Source organism: Phyllostomus discolor, chromosome 9 (genome assembly GCF_004126475.2).
Source record: "Phyllostomus discolor isolate MPI-MPIP mPhyDis1 chromosome 9, mPhyDis1.pri.v3, whole genome shotgun sequence".
NCBI classification, from domain to species: domain Eukaryota; kingdom Metazoa; phylum Chordata; class Mammalia; order Chiroptera; family Phyllostomidae; genus Phyllostomus; species Phyllostomus discolor.
Window position 1 is genome coordinate 19,557,678 of NC_040911.2, and position 24,899 is coordinate 19,582,576.

General features: G+C 51.8%; 1 protein-coding gene across 2 annotated transcripts in view; it reads left to right on the plus strand.

Moving 5' to 3' along the window:
- LOXHD1 (lipoxygenase homology domains 1) overlaps positions 1-24,899 on the plus strand; it is a 75,567-nt gene that overhangs the window by 16,736 nt on the left and 33,932 nt on the right. For both annotated transcript variants that reach the window (XM_028524904.2, XM_036010255.1), the window contains 11 exons: positions 162-642; positions 1,123-1,277; positions 2,656-2,789; positions 7,097-7,266; positions 8,061-8,165; positions 11,602-11,730; positions 13,010-13,174; positions 16,339-16,520; positions 21,112-21,228; positions 21,933-22,095; positions 24,190-24,344. In XM_028524904.2, the coding sequence (XP_028380705.2) occupies positions 162-642; positions 1,123-1,277; positions 2,656-2,789; positions 7,097-7,266; positions 8,061-8,165; positions 11,602-11,730; positions 13,010-13,174; positions 16,339-16,520; positions 21,112-21,228; positions 21,933-22,095; positions 24,190-24,344 (1,956 nt within the window). The remainder of the gene's footprint in view (positions 1-161; positions 643-1,122; positions 1,278-2,655; positions 2,790-7,096; positions 7,267-8,060; positions 8,166-11,601; positions 11,731-13,009; positions 13,175-16,338; positions 16,521-21,111; positions 21,229-21,932; positions 22,096-24,189; positions 24,345-24,899) is intronic.

The window sequence follows — 24,899 nt, forward strand, 5'->3', positions numbered from 1 at the left end:
GCTTCATGTGCAGGGGCGAGGCTGCTGGCGGAAGCTCCTGAGCTCGGAGGCTCTGAGCCTCTCCATCCTGTGGCTCCACACACAAGCTGGTGCCTGGCTGTGCAGGGAAGGGAGGGAGGGGGCCGGGGGCCACCCCAGCCACTGCCCTGCGCTTTGCACAGCTCGAGGCGGCTGACGTGGGGGAGGTCTACAAGATCCGCCTGGGACACACTGGCGAGGGCTTCTCGCCCAGCTGGTTTGTGGACATGCTGTGGCTGCGGCAACTGGTGGTGCAGGAGGTGGAGCTCACGCCCGAGGAGGAGGCCCTGAAGAAGAAGGAGGAGAACAAGCTGCGGCAGCAGCTCAAGAAAGAGTGGCTGAAGGCCAAGCTGCAGAGGAAGATGAAGAGGAAGCAGATGAAGAAGGGCAGTGATGAGGAGGGTGAGGGGGATGAGGAGGAGGAGTCTTCGTCGGAGGAATCCTCATCTGAAGAGGAGGAGGAGGAGGAGACCGAGGAGGAGGAGGAAGAGGAGGAGTTCGGGCCAGGAATGCAGGAGGTGGTTGAGCAGTACAAGTTCGACGTCAACCGCTGGCTGGCCTGGGGCAAGGAAGACAGCGAAATTGTGCTGGAGCTGGCGCCTTCTGGCCGGTCGGGTCCTCAGCGTAAGCCTGAACAGGGGTCAGACGGCCCCTCGAAGGGAGTCCAGGGATGGGGGCGGTGCCTGGCGCTCCTCTCACGTGGAAGCCCCATGGGTGGGCACCCGTCACGGCTTCCTAATAGCTCTCCCGACACGTGTCTTAAATACCACCACGGGCAGTCCCCTGCCTGGGGTTAACATTGCACTTGTCCCTAGGCTCTCGGGAGGAGTGGATGACTTAGGAGTCTCAATAGAACTTAGCTCTGGGGACAGGAGGCAGGGGAATTGCTGAGGGTGAATTTTCCCAAGACTCACAACCTCTTGGGCTTTATGGCAAAAAAGTCTTGGCAGAGAGGAGGGGCAAATTCAGCCCCAGGGTAGTGGAGCTGTGTAGGTATCTGTAGATACTTCCTGCTTCTCCCCTCTACCTGCAGCCGAGAGGCTGAGCCTCAGGTCCACCCAGAGGCCTGGGTGTCCTCAGTGCTGTGTCTTCCTCTGTCTCCAGTCAACACCTATGAGGTCCAGGTGATCACAGGGAAAGTAGCCAACGCTGGCACCAGTGCCAATGTCTACGTGACCATCTACGGGGAGGAGTATGGGGACACGGGCGAGCGGCCGCTGAAGAAGTCAGACAAGAGCAGCAAGTTTCAGCCGGGGCAGGTACGGTTCGGGCTTTCTGGCCCTGGGGCGGGTGGTTGGAATTCAGTTGGAGGGAGCCCCCTGGGGATTCCCAAGGCCGCCCCACCCACAGGGACTGCTGGGTCCAGCAGTGAGCTTTGTTCAACCCAACCAGGTTCATGGAAGGGTCTCCTCTGTGAGAACCAACATTTTTGGTGGGGAATGGGAGAAAGGCACAGGTGAGGGCCCAGCTCCCTGAAGCCCACGGAACTCTCTGGAGGTAGCACAGGCAGCAGACACCCAGGGGCTGAGTGGGTGAAGCAGAGGTTCAAGGAGGAAGCGCTGGCCACCAGGTGGCGCTTTGGGGAGGGAACGCTGGGTGAGATGGGGAGCCGTAAAGGGCCTTGGTGGGTGAGCGTGGGGTAGATACATAGATGCTCTAAGAAGGCATGACGGAGGTGTCGGGGTGGAAGTGTGGCAGGCCAGTTTGGGGACAGTGAGTCTTCCCGCACGCAGGGCTGTGGTTAATGCTGAGCCATGGTGGGTGTTGCTTCTGGGAAGCTTGATGAAAACAACTTAAGGGGTGGGGTGGTAGGGGTGAGGGCCTTGAAAGACACCCGAGAATCCTAAACTGTACCCTGAGGCAGTAGGCGCTACCAAAGCTTTTGAGCATTGAAAGAAATGCACCCTCCACCCTCCTCACCGTATCTTGGGAAATGCACAGAAACCGCAGCTGTCATCCGTGTCCTCAGACGTTGCACAGCACCGCCTGGCTAGCAGACTGCCCCTCCTCTCGCTTGTCCCGTTCCTGCCCCCATCCTAGAGCCAGGTTCCCTCACCAGCACAGGCGGAGAGAGAAAGGTCCCAAGTCCATTACACTACTTCTGGCCTCCTCACTTGGTTTATTTCAGAGACCCCTGGTTCTTCTTTCAACACTCCCTTCCCATGACTTGAGGATCCAGTTTATCTCTGTTTCAGTACTTTCCTTAAAAAGTTATAGCCGCTGTGACCAGAGACTAAAGAGTTTAAAAAGTTACAGCTAAGAAGTTCCCATTCACGTTTTGGGTCCAAGCATGGTCTGTCTCCTGCTTCCCCCAGTGTATGTACACCCGTCGTGCGTGTTCTGTCTCTCCTCCTCAGCAGCGAGCTAGTCCAGTTCCTCTGTTTCTGCCAATCATTTTGAATCCACACATCAGCTCACAGCAGGTGCTCAATTAAAATTGGCGGTCGAAGAAGTGTATGCACACACAACACACACCCAAGCTCCCCCTCCCCCCACACACACACATACCTCACAATACAAATCTGGGTGTCCCTGGCTGGTTTGGATCTTAAATCCGCCCAGGTCCTGGGAGGGTGAAGCAGATGGTGAGGAGGGGGGCGGTGCCACACCTCTGAGTGCTACCCTGGCCCTTCCCAGACAGACACCTTCATCGTCTATGCCATTGAGCTGGGGCCCCTGACCAAGATTCGGATTCGCCATGACAACGCGGGCAACAAATCAGGCTGGTTCCTGGAGAGAGTAGACATCACCGACACAAACAACGAGACCACGTGAGTTCGGCTGGAGGAGGAGAAGTGGGCATGCCTGCCACTGCGATGGTCTAAGAATGAGGGCTGAGCGTGGGGTGACTGTGATGCCTGAGGGTGGGGGTGGGGAGGGCTGTGGTGCCTGAGGGTGGGGGTGGTAGGGGTGGGTGAGGGAGGGTATAATGTAGGTTTGGCCCAGTAGCTGGCTAGGTGGGCACTGTCTCCCTGCCTTCCCTCTCATTGGGCAGCCCCCAGGAGCTCCTGGCCCCAGGAGGGAACAAAGAGTCTGGTACAACATCCAGTCCCTGATGTCCACCACCTCGGAGGGTTGGGTCTTCTGTCCCAGCTGGACCTTCCCTGCCCACTCTCCACACCCAGACGTGGTCGCCCGATAAGTCTTTCCGTGGGTAGAGCAGCCTCCAGTACATTGTTCTACTGCTTTAGACCAGGGACAGGCAAGCTTTTCCTGCACAGGCCGGGCACTAAACATTTTAGGCTTGGGGCCATTGGGTCCCTGTCACAACTACTGTGCTTGACCTTTGCGGAAGGAAAGCAACTACAGATGACGCCTAAATGAGTGGATGCAGCTGTATTCCAGTAACACTTCATGGACATCAAAGCTTGAATTTCATGTAATTTTCACATGTCACAAAATATTGTTTCTAAGATTGTTTTCAGCTGTTTAAAAATGTACAATCCATGCTTGGCTTGTGGGATGTAGCAGGTGGTGGGCAGACTGGCCCACAGGCCTCAGTTGGCTGCGCCTGCTTGGGGGTCACAGCTCTGACCAGAAGCCAGGCTGGGAAGGGGGTACTGTCATCCTGACGGGTGACGGGATTGCCCCCAGAGGAAGTCGAACTGCAGCCCCAGAATCAAACTGTGCCAGAATCAGGACCAGAGCTCCAGATCATCAGTGATGAGTCTGTTCCATGTCTACCATTAGGCCACATTGCCTCTTGGGAAACAGGCATGACAGAAGGCCCTGAGATGGGGGCAGGGTGGGGGAGGCAGAAGGGCGAGCAAGAAAGAGCCTAAGTGGGTGTTGTGGAGCTGTCCAGGGCCTGCTGGTGCCTGGAATGTAGCAGGCATCCAGTAGATATGTGCTTGTTGAAGTAAATGACTTCTCAGCCTGTAGGTTGGCATCTCCTGGAGCATGCCCTCTTCTTGGGCTCCCCTCTGCTCAGGGCAGCGGGTGACCAGGCTCACCCTGTCTCCTACCTCCATCCTGCCTCACCAACCCAAGAGGTTGCTTCAGGTGGGCACACCAAGGCCCAGCTCACACCTGGCCTAATGTGTCCATAAGGCCATCACGATGCTGCCAAAGAGCCATAAGACATCCCCATGTCCAGGACCCGGGGTCCTGACCTGGGGCAGGTCCTCTGCGAGGACCTCTCCAGTTCACCCTGGACGAGTTGCTGCATCCTCATGGGCTTTCATTTGCTCTGCTGATAAATGGGCTTAAGGATGCCAGCCCAGCTCACTTCTCACGATGTTCTGAAAATCTAAGGCATTTAAACTGAAAAGGATAGTGTTGCAAGAACACGTAAGGACGGGGACAAACTGTGAGCTTCGCTGCTTCCGCTTGCCGCTTCATTAGGGTCAGTTTAGGCTGTTCCGTTGGCTTAGCATTTCTGGGCCAGCCCAGCAATTTTTAAATTATTGTAGCTTTAGAATCTATTTTAATTTTTTTTTATCCTCACCCCTGAGGACATTTTTTCATTGCTTTCAGAAAGAGAGAAGGAGGGGGAGGATCAAGAGAGAGAGAAGGGAGAGAGAGAAAGACACAGAAAAACATTGATGTAAGAGAGAAACATTAACTGTCCCCTTTTGGTGTACACGCCCCAACTGGGGATTGAACCAGATACCTGGGTATGTACCCTGACTGGGAATTGAACCCACAACCCTTCAGTCTATGGAACAATGCTCCAACCAACTGAACCACACCAGCCAGGGCTATAATGTACTTTAATACCTGTCACTACTTGGTCTCTTTTATTATGGTTTAAAAATATTAGCTGTTCTTGCCTTTTCATATCAAGACATTAAGTGACTTGAACAAAAAAGTCCTATTGGAATTTTGATCATTATAGCATTAAATGTACGTGTGGAGAGCTGCATATTTAGAATATTAAGTGCTACCCCCAAGGCACACATTTCCATTACCTGAGAATTCCTCTAGGTATCTCAGTGATGCTTTACAATTTTCTGCACTGAGCTGCTACACATTTCTGCTGAGTTTAAGACCAAGTATTTTATATTTTTATCACTCTTGTGAACGGAACCTCCTCCTTACTCACCTCTCTTCCTCCCCTCCCTGCCTCTTTTTCCTTCCTTCCTCCACTCCTTGCTCCCCTCATCTCCTCCTCTTCCTCATCATCCCTTCTTGCTGATGTTGTGTTTACGTGTCTGTTTCCTTGGTTTTGAACACCACTAAGGGCTCTGTGATGAGCTGCCTCCAGCCATTGGCAAGCCAAGAGGGACTCTGAGCAAAGCCTGCTCTGGAGAACAGACAAAATTATGGAAGTTCAAGGCAACACCATCAGAGTAGCCCATCTCCTTCATCTTGGAGAGACACCATCTTCCTTGACAGTGCCTTGGGCCTCCCATGACCTTGATTAGCTCAGGATATGGATAAGTGAACACCGACCGCCCTGGACCCAGTCGCCTTCCTCCAGGCCAGTTGGATGTCCTTGCCCCTCCCTTCCCCTCACATCCCACCTGCAATCCATCACCCACTTCCTCCTTCAGAAGAGTGTGGGTCAAACCCCTGTCTCCCACCAAAGCCTCTGGACTGGTCCCTCTGCATCCCCCAGGACCTCCTGTTATCTACAGTGCTCAGGGTCACGTCCCTGCTCCTCTCAACTACCTGCTGAGGCTCCCATTTCAATCAGGGTAAGAGCCAAAGCACTTCCAGTGGCTGCCCCGTGGCCCCTTTTTATCTCTCAGTCCTGGTCCCCCTCTGGCTCACTCCTTGCTGTGCCTTAAACCCAACAGACGAGGTCCCACCTCAGTGCCTCCTCATGTGCCCTCTCCCTGGCACTGCTTCCCCCAGTGCCTCACTCTCATACTTCCTCTAGATACGTCTCTGCTCAGGGGTCACCTGCTCAGTGAAGCCCAGCCCCACCCCTGGGCCTTTTCTTCTTCTTCCTCTCTTTGCTTTTTTTCCATCTCACTTAGCATCTGACTATAATAAACTGCTCTATTTGGTCATCGTTTCTCTCCCCACCATAGAAAAGAAGGTCTGGGCACTGAGGCAATGACTTCATCTGTGTTGCTTATCGCTGTGTCCTCCCCAGTACTTAGGAGAGAGCCTGGCACACAGTAGGTGTGAATAAAAGTTATGCTTGCTGTACTGAATCATTCATTAATTCCACAAACACACGCCAGGCTGAGGGCCGGGGGGACACAGCTGGCTCCGACTCCACCTTCGTGGGAAGCCGGGGCGATCTAGGAGGCGGACGTGTTGCCCTTGATCCTTTCTCTCCTACTCTCAGTGCACGGGGCTTTGGGGAAGTCACTCTGAACCTCGCTTTTTCAGATGAGCAGCGATTCATATTTCACTACAAGCACATCCCAATATTGAGTAAGACATACTTATAATACTAAAACATGATTCATTGCTTACCTAACATTCAAATTTAACTTGGAGTCCTGGGGTTTTATTGGTTAAGTCTGGCAGCTCTAACAGAGAGGTAAAGCAACCTGTTCAGAGTCCCACGACTATGAGCCAGGATTCAAACCCAGCCTGGCTCCAGAGGCGAATCCTCCATGACCCCACCCTGCTGCTTCTCCCAGGCCTGGTCCCGCCTCCTTCCACCCAGGGACCTCCAGTGACCTCTGTACACGGGAGTCTAACTCAGTCCTCCCTTCCTCTGGTGTTTCAGCTCCTTAGCCACACTCTTTGTACCTTCCCAAAGCAAACTTGGGTCGTTTCATTAAAATTCCACACTTATGTGTTGGGTACCTTCTATGTGCAACCCTCTCTGCTGAAGTACTTCTGGCTAATACGTTAGCTCCAGAAAGGGTGGGAACAGCCCCCAGAAGTCCCTCTTGCTCTAGAGACCTCCAATGTGACCCTGACTGAGGGTGTGCTGTGCGTGCTCCAGGCCCTTTTCAGTGGGTTGTCTGGAGACTTGTTCCCATGTCTGTTCTCTGTTCAAGGCAAGTGACATTACTTGGCCAGCTAGGATGGGAGGGCAGCATCCTGGAGGGCAGGCAGGGAAGTATGTGGGCCGCCCCGAGGGCCTCTCACTTCTCAGCCTGTGACTACTCCCTCAAGAGGCCTTTCCAAGGAGACTTTGCCAACCTGTCCTCCTTCCCCACCACCACAGGTACTACTTTCCATGCCAGCGCTGGCTGTCAGTGGAGGAGGACGATGGCCAGCTCTCCAGGGAGCTGTTGTCAGTGGATGAGTCCTATGTGCTGCCACCGGAGGAGGACGACGAGGGTGGGGGTGGTGGTGACAACAACCCCCTCGACAACATGGGCCTGGAGCAGAAAGGTTTCCTCGACTGGGGCTGATGTCTTCCTGCCTACCCCCCTTCCCTCTGCTTCTCCCTCAGTCCAGGTCTCCATCTTCCCTCTCTCTCCTATGAGCTGTGGCTGCTCCTTCCTCTGGCTTTCCATCTGCGCTGCCCCTCATTCCTCCATGGCAAGAATGGGGAGGTGGGCGAGCATATTCCCACATGTCTAGCATAAGGCTGGGTATATACCATATATGGCTTGGCATGGGATGGGATGGTGTGGGATGGAATAGAATAGAATAAAATGGAATAGAATAAAATGAATAGAATAGAATAGAATAGATTGTAGTTGGTTCTGACTTAGCCTTGTATTCTCTCTTCTAAGCACTCAAGAGGCTCTCAGCCTCTTGACATTTTTGTCAAAAGAAAGAGTGAACTTTCCAGAGTTCTATGATGCTCGTACTCCCTTCCTTGAAACACAAATCCCTAAAAGTCTTCCAAACCTGGAGGAATCAAACTAGGGTTCTTGGGTGATGAGCCCCTGACTCTCACAGTCCCCCTAAGTCTCCCCTAAGCATCCTGCAAGTGTACTGGTTGAGGGCCTCCTGTGCAAGTTGGAGCCGGGGGAGACCTCATCTCTGCCTTCAGGAAGTGTCTAAGCCAAAGTCAACTGCAGAACAATACAGCCTGCAAGTAAAGCGATTCATAGAAATGGTCTCGATTCATAGAAATGGTCGCCGTGGACATAGAAATATACTTAGTATCTTTTCCCTCTTCTTCCTGCATGGGAGGAGCAAGCTACCACTCACTTCTCCACACTCTTCTCTTGCAGACAAATCGACCACATTCTCAGTGACCATAAAGACTGGAGACAAGAAGAATGCGGGCACAGATGCCAATGTCTTCATCACACTCTTTGGCACAGAAGACGACACTGGTAAGAAAACAACGCAGGTCTGAGGTTCACCCATATGGTCCCCCGGGAGCCCGGAAGACTCAGCAGAACATTCCAAGGAAGTCCTGGTTGTCTCTCTGTCGGTCTCTCTCCTTAAAAAATCACTTTAACAATTCCCTTTTATTGTGTTGTTTTATTTTATTTTATCATGGGACGAACACTTAACATGAGATCTAGCCTCTTAAAGTGTGTACGCACAGAGCATTATTGTCGGCTACAGGTGTGTGTTGTACAGCAGATCTCTAGAGCTTATTGATCTCGCTGAACTGAAACTTTATGCCTGCTGATTAATAATTCTTCATCCCCCACCCCTACTCCCCAGCTCCTGGTAAACACCATTCCAGTCCTTGATTTTGTGAACTTGACTACTTGGGATACCTCACAGAAGTGCAATTATGCTGTATTTATTTTCTGTGTCTGACTTCCTTTACTTGATTCAGTGTCCTTAAAGACCATCTACGTTGTTGCCTACGGCAGAATGTCCTTTCAAATGGCCGGATAGTATTCTATTGTAGGTGTGCACCACGTTTTCTTTATCCACTCATCTCTTAATGGACATTTAGATTTTTTCCTACATCTTAGCTGCCGTGAACAGTGCTGCAGTAAACAATGGGAATGCTAGTATCTTTTCAAGATCCTGGTTTCAATTCTTTTGGATCTAGACCCAGAAGAGGGGTTGCTGGATTTTCCATTTTTAATTTTTTGAGGAACTTTTATGCTATGTTCCATAGCAACTGTACCATTTGCATTCCCACCAATTGTGTGCAAAGGTTCCCGCATCCTCACCAACACATTGTTTTATAGCAACCCTCCGGATGAACATGAGGTGCGATCTCATTGTGGTTCTGACTTGCATTTCCCTAATGATTAGCGACAATGAGCACTTTTTCATATACTGTTGATCATGTGTATGCCTTCTTTGGAGAAGTTGTCTATTTAAGTCCTTAGCCCAGTTTTAAAAATTGGGTTATTAGTTTTTTTGCTATTAAATTGTAGGAATTTCTTATATATTTTGGAGATTCACCCCTTATCTAACACATGGTTTGCAAATATATTCTCCCTTTCTATAGGTTGCCTTTTTACTCTGTTAATGGTTTCTTTTGCTGAGCAGAAACTTTTTAGTCTGGTGTGGTTCTACTTGTTTATTGTAGTTTTTGTTGTCTGGGCTTTTGGTGTCATAGCCATGGAATCATCGCCAAGGCCAATGTCATGAAGCTTTGGCCCTATGTTTTCCTGTTAGAGTGCTAACAGTTAGTTTCAAGGCTTACGTTTATGTCTTTAACCCATTTTGAATTGACTTTTTCATATGGTGTAAAATGAATTCTTTTACATGTGACTATTCCGTTTTCCCAGCACCATTTATCGGATGGACTGTCCTTTTCCCATTGTATATTCTTCCATGACTCTGACTTGTGACAGATCTCACACAACTAGCCTCATCACAGGAAGGCAGTTCCTTTTTTACTGTAAGTGTCTGCGTGAGGTGACTGTGGGTCCTCAGGTTGTGAGTGCTGTTCACTCTGGAAATTCTTCCCGAACCTTCCTGAGGCAGCCCTGCCGCACTGCAGGGCCAGGGAGCCCCTGCCCTCCCGGCAGTGCTCTTGCTGCCTCTAGGGCCCCAGGTGCACGTGAGAGCCAGGTGAGTCCTCTTCCTTCTGGCGTCCTTGTCCAGGTAATGATGATGGATCCTATGGTCCATCTTTTTTCACGTCTTTCTTAAAGTTTTTACCATTTCCCATGTCCTTCCTGGAGACCTCACTCTAGTTGCCTTTTAAAAGCATGATGAAGGGGCTCCCCACTCCAAATGGTGAGTGGTCTCTTCCCCACGACTTCTGCCAGCTTTCTCCTTCTGTGCTAATGGTAGAGGTGACCCGAACTCTAACTCCACCCCAATAAGGAAAGCCAGTGGGGTTCAGGCTACTCTCAATATGAAATGCACAGGGAATTTGGAGTCATTCAGGGGAGGGGGAGCTCTGCCCAGGTACTCAGACAAGGTGACATTTAGTGCTAGGGTCAGCCATCCACTTGGGCTACCTGTCTAGACATTCTGTGTGAGTTCAGAGACAGTTGGTCCCTCAGGTCACCACCAGGTATTTGCTTAAAACCCTGTGGATCCAGAGTCTGTGCCAAGCATCACTGAGCAATGAAGGGACCCATCTATGCTCTCAGGGGGCTCATATTCTAACACAATGGTGTGGTGGTAGAGCGTGAACTCAGGCTTGACTGACTGGTTTACATTCTGCATACCACTTACCATCTCTGTGACCTTGGGAAAGTTGCTTAACCCCTCTGTACCTTAGTTTTCCCCATTTGTAAGATCGAGATTAAACTAGGATGTGTCTCACAGAGTTGCAGATTTAATGAAATTGAACATGTAAAACATTTAAGACAAAATGATGCTCATAAACACTCATTTTTATGATTTAATAGGTTAGATAATGCATAATGAATGATTAGGTCATAGCTTATACATATATATGTCATTGTGATAAGTCTAGAACCATGGGCCCTGGAATTGAGAATCTCTAACAACTGCTTTTATTTGCCAAAGGATTTCTACATGCCAGGACCATTCTTGAGCTCTCAGTAGTTATCATCTCATTAAGTCCTCACAATGACTCCATGGAAAGGCACCAAGACCACCCCTTTTGACACTTGAGGACACCAAGTCTCAGAGAATTGAGTAATTTGCCCAAGGCCACCCAGATATTCACTGACAAAGCCAGGCATTGAACCAAGGTCTGTCTGATTTTTGTGCACTGCCCTGAGTATCAGAAGACTTTCTGCTTAGGGTGGACTCAGAGCTAGGACTTACGGGGTGAGGAAACTTGAAGAAAATGTAGTGCACACTGAGACAGGAGGGGATGGCAATGGCATTGAGACCACCTCGAATTTCAGACTGATGCCACAGCCAAGGTCCCAGGATAGACTGCATATGTCAGATGGTTGGTGGGAGGCATTGGAAGTCACCTGTCCTCTGTGTTATCCAGAGAAGAGTCTCCAGAGAATTCCCACTTGCCCCATCCTTCAGGGGAGCCCCGGGGAGCATGGGGAGGGTGGCTTAGTCACGGGCACTCTCCCCACATGTAGAAATGTGAGGGTTATGAAAAGAGGGCAGGCACTGACTTAGGGCCCCACCACCTTCTGGATGATCTTGCATAAGGCACTTAGCCTCTTGGTGTGTCTCCTTTTCTTCAGAAGCAAACTGGAAGTAAAAATACATACCTCAGAGGGTTATGGCAGAGCTCAATAAAGAGACACACGCCATAATAAAATATGCCAAAGGTGCCCAGTAGATGGTCGAAAATTGATAAAAATTCAAAATTTGGTCATTATGAGGAAAGACCAAAGGAGTGGGCAGATGAGGCTTGAAAGTTCTGAGGGCCAGCCAGTCACGCGGAGGTCCTTTGGTCGGCAGGAATGAGCCTCTTGAAAGCCTCCAAGGTCAACAGTGACAAGTTCGAGAGGGACAGCATCGACATCTTCACCGTGGAGGCGCTGGGCCTGGGAGATCTGTGGAAAGTCAGGATCGGCCATGACAACACAGGTCTGGCTTCCCTCCCCCCGTTCCCTGGTAAAGACTTAAACACCACAGGCAGGTCCTGTGGGGTGTCTGGGAATGAATCTGGGGGAAACTTGGGTGTCATCTGCCTCCCATAACTTCCTAGATCTCTTCAGCCCAGAGGAGCCCTTGCTGCACTTGGAGATTCTGATCGAATGTCTGGGGCAGGGCTTGGGCACTGGTGGTTTTAAAAGCTTTCCTTAGTCCTGACTGGTGTGGCTCAGTTGGCTGAGTGTTGCCGGTTGGATTCCCAGTCAGGGCACATGCCTGGGTTGTGGGCCAGTCCCTGTTTGGGGTCGTGTGAGAGGCAACCAATCAGTTTCTCTGGCACATCGATGTTTGTCTCCTTCTCTTTCTCCCTCCCTTCCCCTCTCTCTGAACATAAAGAAATAAAATCTTTCAAACAAAAAGCTTTCCTTAAGCCCCCACCCCCAGTAATTTTATCGTGCGGTCAGATTTGAGAATCCCTGATCTAGCTCAGTTGTTCTCAAATCTGAGTGTGTATCAGAACCACCCGGGGAACTTATTAAAACCCAGGTCTGTAGGTTCCATCCCCATTCTCTGACTGGTCTGGGTGGGACACAAGAGGTTTTGTTTCTTACAAGTGATGCTGAGGCTGCTGGCCTGGGGAGCCCATTCTGAGAACCACTGATCTAGCTGATCCTTTCTGGAGCCCACTGACCCTGCTGCCGAAGGGTGTGCCCACGTTCGCTCTTCCTCAGTAAAAGGGGGCTCATTGACGTGGTCTTCAAGCCTTGCCTTCTGAGCCAACAGAAGGAAGCCCTCCTCCCAGTGCTGGGACTGAGTAAATGGGGTTCTCTGCTTGGCTCCCAGTGCCTTCTTAAGCTTGGGCACTCCTTTCCCCAGGAAGAAACAGCAATTCTTCACCGATTTCCCTTCCGTTCACGAATCACAAACTGAGGCCAGGGAGCCGGGAGTGTCGTCCCTGCAGGGTGGAAGTATGAAGTCCTCGTTCACAGTCTCTCTTTGGCACCTTTGGGCTCCCTGTCTGGAGCGCCTCCCACCCTGGATTGTGTGTGTCCTTGCTTCCCTCCCCTCAGACTGCCCTCCTGTCATGCCCTGCTGTCCATGGATATGTGTTTTACAGGAATCGTTTTAGCAGTGCTATAAGCGAAAAGGTAGACACATTCATCGTGGAGCTGCAGGCGTGAGCTGCTGAGCAGGGAAGGGTGTTCGCAGTCCCTGCGGCTGCCCATAGGAAGCCACCCTGTAGACGTCCTTGATGGGTTGCCTCTCCCTCCAGGCAAGGCTCCAGGCTGGTTCGTAGACTGGATAGAGGTGGACGCCCCGTCTCTTGGGAAGTGCATGACGTTCCCCTGTGGCCGCTGGCTGTCGAAGAATGAAGACGACGGGGCCATCGTCAGGGACCTCTTCCACGAGGAGCTGCAGACGAGGCGGTACACGCCATGTAGGAGCCATGCGCAACCAGCCTGGCCCTGTTTCCAGACCCTGTGACCCGCCACTGCCACTCAGCTTCCATCCCTTCTCCCGTGTCCACTCTGGGCCAGGTGCCCCCTGGAGACTTGGGTCTCCAGCTCCTTTGCCAAACTCCCTGCTCCCTGTGCAGGCTGTGGGCTGAGCCCTGGCCCCAGGAAAGAAAACATGGAACTTATTCCAAACGCTACCCCAAACTAGCTGGTGATGGCAGGCAGAGAGCCTGGCCTCTCCAGGGCTCAGTGTCCCCATCTGTAAGACAGAGATGTGAAAGCAGAGTGGTTGTAGGACCCACAGGGAAGACAGGTAGAGGTCTCGCTGTGAGGTACCGCTATCAGCGCCGTCACCTGTCCGCATTCCAGTCGTTACCATGCCAGAGAATTCCCCACCGAAGGTTTTATCCTGAGTGGGAGACCGGTGGAAAAGAAAGCAAACCTGATTCCTTCCACCTGCTAAGGACGAGAGGAAGGGGAACAACTGGGTGACATTCTGACACTTCCCTTCCACTGGCATCATCAGGAAGTATGTATTAGATGGTTCTGTGCGTGCAGGTGAATACTAGGTACTGGGACTCGAACTGAGGTCAACTGAGCTGTAAAAATCTGTCTGAATACGCTAAAATCTGAACTAAACCCAGAGAATACAGTTTTCTTTTTAACCAAATAATTAGCTGTATCAAAATCCTTTCCCCAGACCACTCACACTTAATATAAATAAGTGATGAACAAGAATTTTTTTTTGCTTACAGCAGTTAAACTGGCCATGACCAGATCATCCAAATACTTTTCAGTTCAAAGCCTAAAATAAAGTGGTGTTTTCTTCCAGCGAGGTCCCTGCATGCACAAATCAAAGTCTAGTTCCAGCCTCTGCCCCCGGGACCCTCCTGTGGTTGGGGATGGACACACTGACCTGACAGACCCCCACAGAGCTGGTGGTGGTGTTGGGTGGGAACCTTCAGGCCAGAAATACTCATTTCTCCCTTTGTGCCCTGGGTCAGGCCTTGCTCTTCACAGAAAAAATAAAATAAAAAAGAATTTGTATGGCCTGACCTTGAATATGTTCAGCAGTTCTAACCTGATATTAAAACTAATCCATCTGCCCTTTGTCTTACACTCACATTTGTCAAAAAGGAAAAAAAAAAAGCAGGGCAGAAAAAACTTGACTTTCAGACTGATGAGCTACGGAGGCACCTTCAAAGTTTAGCTCTCCCCCAGGGGCGGGGGAGGGTGGGCAATGAGAGGAGGGCTCTGCCTCTCGGAACCTGCTTCCCTGACAGGTGACTGTGCTGGGGGCCCGAAGCCCAGGAGCTCCAGGGCATGGGGAGCTGCGGCCCAGGGACGGTAGGGCACAGAGCCCACCATTATGATCAGGGGCCTAGAAGGACTCAAGGCTATTTATCAAGGCCGCCCAGTGCAGGTGAAACCACACAGCAGAGGCAGGTAAACTAGGAAGGGGGCTGTTGTGAGGTCTGAACTTGCAGGCTTCATGGAGGAGCTGGGACGGAGAGAAGATCCCTGAATGTCATGCCGTGTCAGGGCCAGGAGGAACCTTGGTCTTTACCCTGTGTTCTGAGGATCCCAGGCAGTCGGTATGAGAATCTGAGGGCAGCTGGTGGGAGGAGGAGAAGGGCTGAGAAGGGACAGCCCCCTGGTCCCCAATTCATGCCATCCAGAATAGCACCTCAGAGTGCTATTCTTTAAAAAAAAAGTCAAGGTTTTTTTCCTAAACATTCTTGATAAATGTATTTATAAGAATTCTGCAGTTAGCCCTGGCTGGCGTAGCTCAGTGGATTGAGCTCGGGCTGCGAACCAAAGTGTCGCAGGTTCGATTCCCAGTCAGGGCACATGCCTGGGTTGCAGGCCACGGCCCCCAGCAACCGCACATTCCTGTTTCTCTCTCTCTCTTTCCCCCTCCCTTCCCTCTCTAAAAATAAATAAATAAATCTTTAAAAAAAAAAGAATTCTGCAGTTAAAAAAATTAAAAACCACACAGATCTAGGTAAACCCCTTCATTTTATAGGCAAGGAAGCGAAGGCCCAGAGAAGTATAGCCACGCCCCCAAGGACACACAGGAACTCCAATGGCAGAGGCAGAACTAGGAACCAGAAAGCAAATTGGAGCCCAGGCCTAGGTCAATAGGCCCAGACGTTTCCAGGGCTTCTTCCACCGCCAACTAGTCTCAGCAAAGCTCAGATCCATTGCCAGATTCTCTGCTCACGGCAGTAGCAGGCCGTGGAGAATCCCAAGAGGCTGGAGAAGAAGGGACTGTGTGCTACAGAGAGGGCACCTCTGGCATCACCTGACAGGCTGGAGAGTCATACTGTGTTTCCACTTAAACCCCAGTGAGAGCCCTGTTCAGGCCCTTGTGGGGCCAGCTGTCACCTGCATAGTCCGCTCCTCCCTGTGGCTGGTGGGTAGGCAGCTGTACTCACCTTCAGTTCAAGAGAACAGCACACACAGAGGTTGGCCACACAGGATTTGGCGTCAGATATGCCTGGGTTCAAGTTCAGGTTACAGCAGTGACCAGCCATATGATGACTGGGGGGTAGTCCCTTTCCCTCTCTGAGCCTTGGTTTTCTCATTTGTAAAACTGAGGACAGCAATGCAAACTCCACGGGGTCAATGTGAAGGTGAAATGAGATAAGGAATGTAGAACGCTTAGTATGGAGGCGGGCACCCAGCAAGCGCCCAGTGAATGGCAACTACTATCATTACAAATATGATCACCACAGTTCTGCAGTAAGGTAACCCGGATAATAAATGAAGAGCAAATTCCTCCTCTGGAGAGAGTTGTGGCCACCTGTGAGGTGACTTCTGAAGTGACCCCTATCAAGGGTCAGAATCACAGGATGGGGTAAATTTCCTCGGGAACTGTTCTCTGGGTTTTCAACGTTTTTTTATTGTGATCCCTAGTACGTATACACATTTATATGCAAATGCAACAAGCTGAAATATCACAAAACAATCTTACCTTATTACGTAAGAGAACCAACCATGTGAAAGTCCTGGACCCCCGGGCAGCTGCAGCTCTGCGGGGAAGGGGTCTGGGGCTCTGGCGCTAGCGAAGAACTGGACCTTGCCCATGTGTGTTTTCTGTTCTCACATCTTCTCTGATTTTCCCTCTGTTCCCCACCTCCAGTTGTCCCTTACGAGATCACCATCTACACCGGCGATGTCTTTGCTGCTGGGACCAACGCCAACATCTTCATCGTCATCTATGGCTGCGATGGCCTGTGCACCAAGCAGAAATTCCTATGCACCAACAAGAGGGAGCAGAAAATGTACTTTGAGAGGAAGTCTGCCTCCCGCTTCATCATGGAGGTACGTGGGCTCAGCGGGCTGCCGGGGGGCCGGGACTCGGAGGGTGAGGAAGGCCCAGAAGACCAGTGAAGAGTTGGGGCCCTGCATCCAGAGCCAGTCACATCTTTCACTTCGATGGGCTGCTGTTAGTGAGGAAGGTGGGCAGTTCACCAGCCTCTCTGAGCCTCGGCACCTCTGAGAGCCTTGCTCTGTCCCTGCAGAACTACTGTCAGGACCAGAGACCCTAAGGAGTGGGTGGAGCCTGGGGAAACTCAAGGCACAATTCCAAATCCACTGGGACCACCTCAGCGCTACCAATGACAGGCATGTGTCCCTGGGAGAGCCCGGCTTCCAGACTCACTGCTCACATACCTCGGTGGCCCCTACTTGCCCACCAAGCTATGACCCAATGACCTGATGCAGAACGGCCCGTATGCTTCTCAGGGCTCTGTTTGGTCGATGTCTGCTATGGGCGTAGGTCTAAGCAACTTGGCACGCTGTACGTGTCAGCTCAGTGCCTCCTCTGTGCACTCACCGTGTGTGAGCTTGGGTGGGAGAGACGAGAGAATGGGAGGACCCCGACTCTGCCTGTGAGCGTTTTGCAGTCCAGCTGGGGGAGCCCTGACCACCACACAGATCTAATGAGAAAGTCAGGGGATCATCATAATAGCTGGTCCTGGGGGTAGGAAGGCACTGTCACAGGGCTTTACCTGTATTGACTCACTCACTGGGGCACACAGAGTTCAGTAGCTCATGTAAAATCGCACAACCAGGGCACAGAGTAAGCAGGGTTCCAACACAGGGGGGCTGGCTTGGGATATGTGCTCTTCGCCCCTGCAGGAGACTATCTTACAGGGATGAGGGCACTTGGGGGGGCTGACTGAGCCTGCTGTGGGTGTGCAGGGGAGGGAGAGGCTCCCTGGACATGGTGGCTTTGAGCTGGGCATGAAAGTGGGCTTCAGCAGGAGTAAGGAGAGAGGCATTTCAAGCCAGGGGAACATGATGGCTGAAGACCACAGGTGAAAATAAACACAGCACGTGGTTGGAGGTTTGGCCAGAGGGCAAAGGAGGAGAGTGGCGCGACTAGGGTAGAGGAGCAGATGGAGCAGGATTTAAAGGGACGACTCTGAGGGAAAAGAGCTGCGAGTCTCAGAAGCCTGGGCTCTCTGGGTAGCGGGGGCCTTTGGAGATGGGGCCCCTATTTTTCTGATAAGAAACAGAGTCCAAAGCCCCTTCCTTCTTTGCTGGCCAGTGTCTCTCCCAGGAACTCCCCGCTCCCTCTCTACCCTCTCTGGAAGCAGACAGTATTTGGGAGAAGGTTGCCCCCTTGGTGGAATCTCTTAACGAGGGAAATTCGAGGATGATTCATTAGTTCACACAAAACCACATGTCATCCACCCAAGATGTCATGGTGCCTGAGTCATCCAAGCCTGCTGCCGTCAGTGGCTGAGCTGTGATTACACCTCAGCATGACTTCCGGGGACTTTTATCAATGAAGTCCTCACTAATAGACAGCTATAATTTGCCAGTCATCTGTTGCTATTTTTTTTTCTTTTTTCTTTCCAACCTAGCTGGGTATTGGGGGTGTATGAGAGCTTGGAAGCACAGGAAACAAGCTTTGCCTTCCTTTCTCTCCATTTCTCTTTTCTGATTGATTGTCAGGTAAGAAGATGAGCACTGGATGTGAGCCCATAGCCCCAGGTTCTGGTCCTGGCTTCTGATCAGCCGCCAGCTCATGAGTGAGCCACCCCCTCCCTCTGTGGCCTCATTTTAAGGCACAGGAATGGGATGGGAAAAGCAATAACAGGTCATATTTATTGAGTACCTCCCATGTGCCAGCCCTCTTCTAACCATGTGATCTATATAAACTCGATTAATCCTCATCACCTTTCCAGGAGTTAGGTAACATGATCATCCCATGTCACAGCTGAAAGGGCACAGGAAGGTCATGTAACTTGCTCACCATGTCATAATTACAGAACACCAGAGCCACAGTCTAGACTTGAGCAATTCAGTTCCAGAGCCTTCTCAGCTTCCCTCTTTCACCTCTTGGGGGAATGCCTGGATCCCTTCTGATTCTGATGTCATCTTAGTCATCCCTGGGACCCACCGTCCATGGCCAGTGGTCCCCTAAGGCCTCCTTGCTGCTCTCTGGAGGGGTCATGGTCAAGATGGCCTCCTTGGCACAGCACGCATGGCTGAGTGGTGGTATGATTAAGGCTCATTGAAGCCAAGGTCCACATATCTCGCACCCCAGAGATGGGATGGAGAAGAAGAAAAGAGGCCCCTGGAGAGAAGGAGAGGAAGCAACTCCTCAGTCCCTAGTTCTGCCGGACAGCTCAGTGTCCTCAAGTGGAGATTCAGGGAGCCAGGGATCCCACCCACAGCTTCTGTGTTTCTCTGTTGTGAAAAAATAAGGTCCTCCCTAAAAATGTCCACAGCATCTGCCTGAAATCGCCGTTCTTTGTTTAATGATTCAGAAAGCCTCCCAGGGGCTCTCAAGGCACTCTATGTCCCTGACAGAGCTGGAGGAGTTGGCCGGTGGGGAGCTGGGGCATGGTGCAGGGGAGCAGAGGCGGCAGCAGCTGGAACACCCTTATTCATTCATGGTCCCTGGCAGTGAGGGGCCATGCTGTCACCTAGGAGGACAAAAAGACATAATTGACAAAAAGAGCCATGTCTGCAACCTTAGACCTAGAAGTGACCTCAATGGGTTGCCCTGCCCATGCCCATTTCTTCATCTGATTCTAGTCTCCCCTATTTTATAGATGAAGAAGTTGAGGCCTGGAAGGTCCAGTGGTTTGTTTCAGGTCAGCTCACGGGTGGCAGAGCCAGGGTTGCCATCGGGAAGGATGAGGGTGCGGGTGGGAGTGAGGACAGGCTCCTCGGCCTCCCCTTGGCATCGGCTGCGGGTGGGTGTGTGAGGAGGGAGGAAGCCTGGTCGGAGGCTATACCAGTTCATTCAGAGGTCACTTCCGTCTAGGACTATAGAGGCTTCACATTTGATGAATGACTCAATCATTCAGCTGCCACTCACTCCCTGAGAGCCCTCATTCGGTCCAGAGCTGACTGTGCCATTTCCCTGTAGCTCTGAGAACTTGCTAGAGTGGGCAGGAAGGCAGCTCCGCAGAGGAGCTGACAGGAACCTCCAGTCTGCATGCACCCCCCTTGACACCCCCCCCTGCCCAACAGCTGTCGAATCAAACCCCAAGGCAGGATGAATTCCGTGGACCAAGCACAAGCCAGGACATCTGGGTATTTCCCTGCTCTTTCTTCCCTTTGCCCAGATTTCCTCACCAATTTCTCATCCTGTTATTGCCCAGATGCTCATAAGGATGAGGCACGGTGTGGAAGGATATATTTAGCACCATTTCAGAGGAGAGCATGACACAGGAGAGCTGGGAGAGACCCAAGAGGCTCCCGGAGGTCCTGGGGTGGAAGCATGGCAGAGAGACGGCCAGGGAGGCAGGTGCCAGCTGGCTGGATGACCTTGCCCTGCCCTCACCACTTCCTTAGAGGGCTCCAACAGAAGCATCAGCCATTCCTGGCTGGGTCCCTCCCCTGCACCTTCCAGGTGGGAGAGAGGGGAGAGGGCAGCCCCTGAATTTCAGGGACTCACAATGGCTACACATGTCAGCTGTCAGTGGGACCTTCACACGCACCATCGTGGTTAGCATTCAACACTGCATGGGAGAGCAGCTGGCTGGCTTTATCACACCCATTTTGCCTATGAGGAAATATTCATTCTTTCATCCTTTCTTGACAGAAAGGATACTTACTTATTCAGTGCCTAGTCACAGACTGTTTTCTAGGCTTTAGGGAGCCTTCCCTGTAGCTTTCAGTGGTGGAGGAGAAGATATCACATAAATAAATGCCAACTCCAGGCTGTGAGAAGTGCTCTGGGTTGGGGCAGGGGGTGGTCTGAGGGTTGCTGTAAGAGCTTATGATGAAGAGATCTGACTTTCTAGCGGTGGTCAGGGGCCTCCCTGCAGAAGTGATCGCTGAGCTGAGACCCGAATGATGATGTGGAGCAGACACTGGTTCAGGTGGAGAAGAGGAAAGGGGAGGGGCAGGGAAAGCGTGTGGAAGGGTCCTGCGGCAAGAAAATGACAAGTGTGAGGGACTGGAATTGGAAGAACACAGAAGAGGAGTGTCTAGAGAGGGAGGGGCCTCTTAGGAGGCCAAGGAGGAGATCAGGCTGGCAAGACGGGGCATGGGCAGACCCAGAACTCACCTTCTGACAGCCAGGTCTCCAGCAGGGAATGAGCTACTGCAATGATAAGGAGTGAAAGACAGAGAGATGGGCTCCACCATGGAGAGGGGACAGCCTGCCAGAGATTGACTGGACTGAGGTGACCAAGCTGAGATGAGGCTGATTTTAAGTGGGGAGTGTGGACAGGAAGCATCCGTGTGGTGCGGCATGTGTAGGGGGGAGTGGGGGCTGGCTTGGCTTCCGGAGGTCACTTTCTCCCAGGACAATGGGGACGTACCAGGAGGAAGTGACCTCTGGAAGTTCAAAAGGGTCAAGGGTACCCCAGGGAGGCAGGTTTTTGCTCAGACTGCTTTCTTGGACCTGTCAGCCAACACCTGGTGTGTTTTCTCCTTTCCAAAGTTAGAAGACGTGGGAGAAATCATTGAAAAAATACGGCTGGGCCATGATAACACAGGCATAAACCCCGGGTGGCACTGTGCCTACGTGGAAATCCGCAGGCTCCTCCCAGACAAAGATGTGAGTTTCTGATCGATCTGACCTGCTGTTTCTTTTGCCCCTTTCAGAAGAGATTCAAGGCAGATTCGTTATAAGAACCTGCAGCCTTACTAAGATAAAATCTCCTGAGAAAAATTCCCACAGTTCACTCAGGGTGCAGGAACTAGCTCAGGTTCCAGGCAGAATCTCTTAGAACTTGGTTGAGGGGTCAAGGAGGAGGGTCTGGGCAGCCATGTCTCTGCTCCCCACCCTAAGGCCACACTACCAGTAAGTGACCAGCCATGTCCTTTCTGTTACTCAGGGTCAACCCACAGGAAAGTATCCACCCAAAAAACTTGGAAAACATTCTGGAACTGTAGACTCTAATCCTAAGAAGCAGCTCTCAGTCATGGCTGTGGATATGAGTGACTTGGGAGAAAGTTAAAAATATGCACCACCACCCCCCTTTACCCTTTGAATCTGAGTCTCCAGGATGGGGTTCAGATGTCTATTTTTGTGTGACTGTAGGAACCACAGCCTTCGAGAACCAACCCCTGATGTGGTTGTGTAAGTCTTCAAGAAAAACTTGATCTGCCAGAACTGGGGCAGTGCTGTGGCTTTTGCATCATTTATGGGGCTCCATGACCCTTGTCCTTGGTCCCCACAAGGGTCGCCCTGCTGATGAACCACTGAAGTTGGCAGTTTCCGCATGAAGGGCTCGTTTTTCTCTTGCCTCCTCACCCCAGGGCACAGAGACTGTGACTTTCGCTTGTGATCGATGGCTTGCCACCTCGGAGGATGACAAGAAGACTATCCGAGAACTGGTTCCTTTTGACGTCTTCACTGAGAAATACATGAAAGATGGGTCCTTAAGGCAAATCTACAAGGAAGTGGAGGAGCCACTGGACAGTAAGTGTGGTGCAATCCCCCTCGTCACCCCCCAGGGAGGGCACCTGCCCTGTGCCCAGCGGAGCCTTTGCACCCAGGACGACTCTGCGTTCCGTGGAGGGGACACCTGAGGCTCACAGAGGTTATATAACCTGCCAGTGTTCACACAGCTAATAAATGGCAGGGCTATTCTTCAAAGTCCCGGGTGTCTCACTGCGAGGTTTGTACTCAGATCCTTTCCTGGCCTGACACTGGGCTGATGCATCCAGATATGGGTCCTCCTGTGCCTGGATTATCCTAGTCCCAGTCCTCTCCTTTCTCTTGGTTTATTTGGCTACAATCTGTGGGGCTTGTCCTCTCCGCTCTTGCTGGATCCAGGTGTTGCAACCAAGGGCGGATCCCGAAGCATCTTGGATTATTCTGTACCTGGAGCTGTTGTATATTTGTCCTCAGGACCTGGGTGCAACTGCAGAGTGTCCAAGGTCATGGGTTTCTTTGCTGCTTATGCCCAGGTAACTCTGCCCATTCCTTATTGCCGTGGCTTCCTCTGCAGGGTTTGCACCAGCCAACCACACATACCGTAGTCCCTTTGCTGTTGCAGCACCATTTGCCGGTTCTCATCCTGCCTTTCCAATTAGTCCACTGAATGTGGTTTCCTTTCCCATACCAGGTGGCATTGCTTCAGGCTCGGTCCTCAGCCTTCTCTTCTCCTTTCTTTCTATATCGTGTGAGTATGAGTGAGCACACACATGTGCACACACACGCATTCCTCCTGCACCACACAGGCAGAGTCACACCGCTGTTTAGACCAGCAATGCCACTGTCCACACCCACGTCCATGTTATTCCCCAGCTGGTGAGCTGTGAGTAAGCTTCAGCTATGTCCGAAGTCAAATTCACCTGCAAAATAACCAGACTTTCTACCACAGGTGACATACAAAAGAATACTTTTGTATTTTAACTTTGATAAAAGATCAGAGATGCTCCAAAACCTCGGACATCCAGCTTATATTTGTTGCACTGCCTCCTTGGAAAAAACTGGAGTAAAACCCAAGATTCCAGACCCCGTATGGAGCCAGGAGGATATAAAATAGCTCTAACATTTCCTTTAATCTGCATTGCCACTGCTTAGAGATGAAAACAAGTGTTGCCTCAACAACGTGCCTCTCCCCAGCCATATCTTTTTCTCTGAATTTTCTTTGTTGTTAACTCTGGGGGATAATTCCCTGTTGTACTTGGATCCCAGAGGATGCCTTGGAGAGCTATCCCAGCGGCACCCTCGGGCTGCTCTGCATTAGTAACGTGTTGCAAACCTACTCTGTGCTCGGTCGTGTTTCTAGGGAAACATCTTTCCACCGAGAGCTGTGCGGCCTGGGTGGGGCGGGAGGGGGGAGGATCCGGAAATAGCCAGATTTGACTGCACAGCCGCATTGCTCAACACCCAGAAGCCGAATCAGTTTTCCTAGTTCCCAAAAGACTGGCAAGAGCCGTGGGGGTGGAAGGAGAGGCACAGGAAGGCCGTGTAATCACGGCTCCTAGTGACATGGCACCCTGCTCTGGGACAAGGGCTCCCAGAAAATGCCCTGCCCAGGTGGGAAGCAGGGCTGAATGCACAGCCGGGAGAGAGATGGAGAGAATGATCGGGGTGGGGGAAGGGGAGGACAGTTAACTGTTATGTCTCAACTGTGACAAGATTCCTAATGTTACTCTTGTCAGTATTAGCCAGGCGGGCTTGGGTAATGTTGACTCTTTTAAACTCCAAAAACAAGATTTTATTTTATCACGCAACATGTGAAATGCTGGCCGGATTCTACACTAAGCTGAGTGAGGGGGGCGTGGGGGGCAGTGTGAGTATGCTGGTTCTTGCCCTTGAGGGGAGCAGGCCTCCCAGAGCAATTCTCACCGCGTGCGCCTATGAGGTCGAGCTTCCCCTGGTGACTCCACATGGAACTGTGGCGGAATGTGCATAATTGAGCAAATAATAGGAAAACACTAACGCGTTGAGGCCTGGGCCAGAAGCCTCATCATACCTCCCACAAATCCAGTCCCTCCAAACCTAAAGCGATGCTATCCTTTTCTTCCCTTTGTCTGTCTGTCTGTCCAACTGCCCGCCCAGTCGTGCTGTACTCGGTGCAGATCTTCACAGGAAATGTTCCCGGGGCAGGGACGGATGCCAAGGTCTACATCACCATCTACGGGGACCTGGGAGACACCGGGGAGCGGTACCTGGGCAAGTCAGAGAATCGCACCAACAAGTTCGAGAGAGGAACGGTAGGAGGGGCACGTGGAGCTGAGCCCCTTCCCTTCTCCTTCCTGGGGCCGATATCTGGGGGCCAGCTCTTCTTGGTCCCCAAGGCTGCTTCTTGGGAGTTTCATGGGGAGTCATGCACCCTCAGGCAGACATGCACTCTCGCCCTTCCCCCTGCAGGGGGCTGGTCCTGTCTCTCAGACCCAGGTTCTGCCTGTGGGGTGCGGGTGGGGCTCCCGCAGGCAAGAGGCCTGTTTGAGCCCTGGGTTGCTGGTTGTCAGGACTCGGTTGTCTTCAGAAAACCCAGCCCCCTGTGGGCAGGGCGTGAGAGTGGAGGTGCACCTCTCAGAGTAATGAGGCTGTATCCACAGAGGCTTGACCTGGCGGGCTGGAGGCTGGTTTTGCCACCCACTCCTCGTCAGGTGGAATCCCTCTGGCCTCGCTGTCCTCACATGCAAGATGAAGGGTCCGATATGAGTCAGCTTCCGTGTGTTGTGCAGAGCCCTCGGGAGCCATGGAGGGGCTGGGGGAGCAGATGGGCACCTGCTCCTCCGACATGTGGATCCATTTGACTTGGC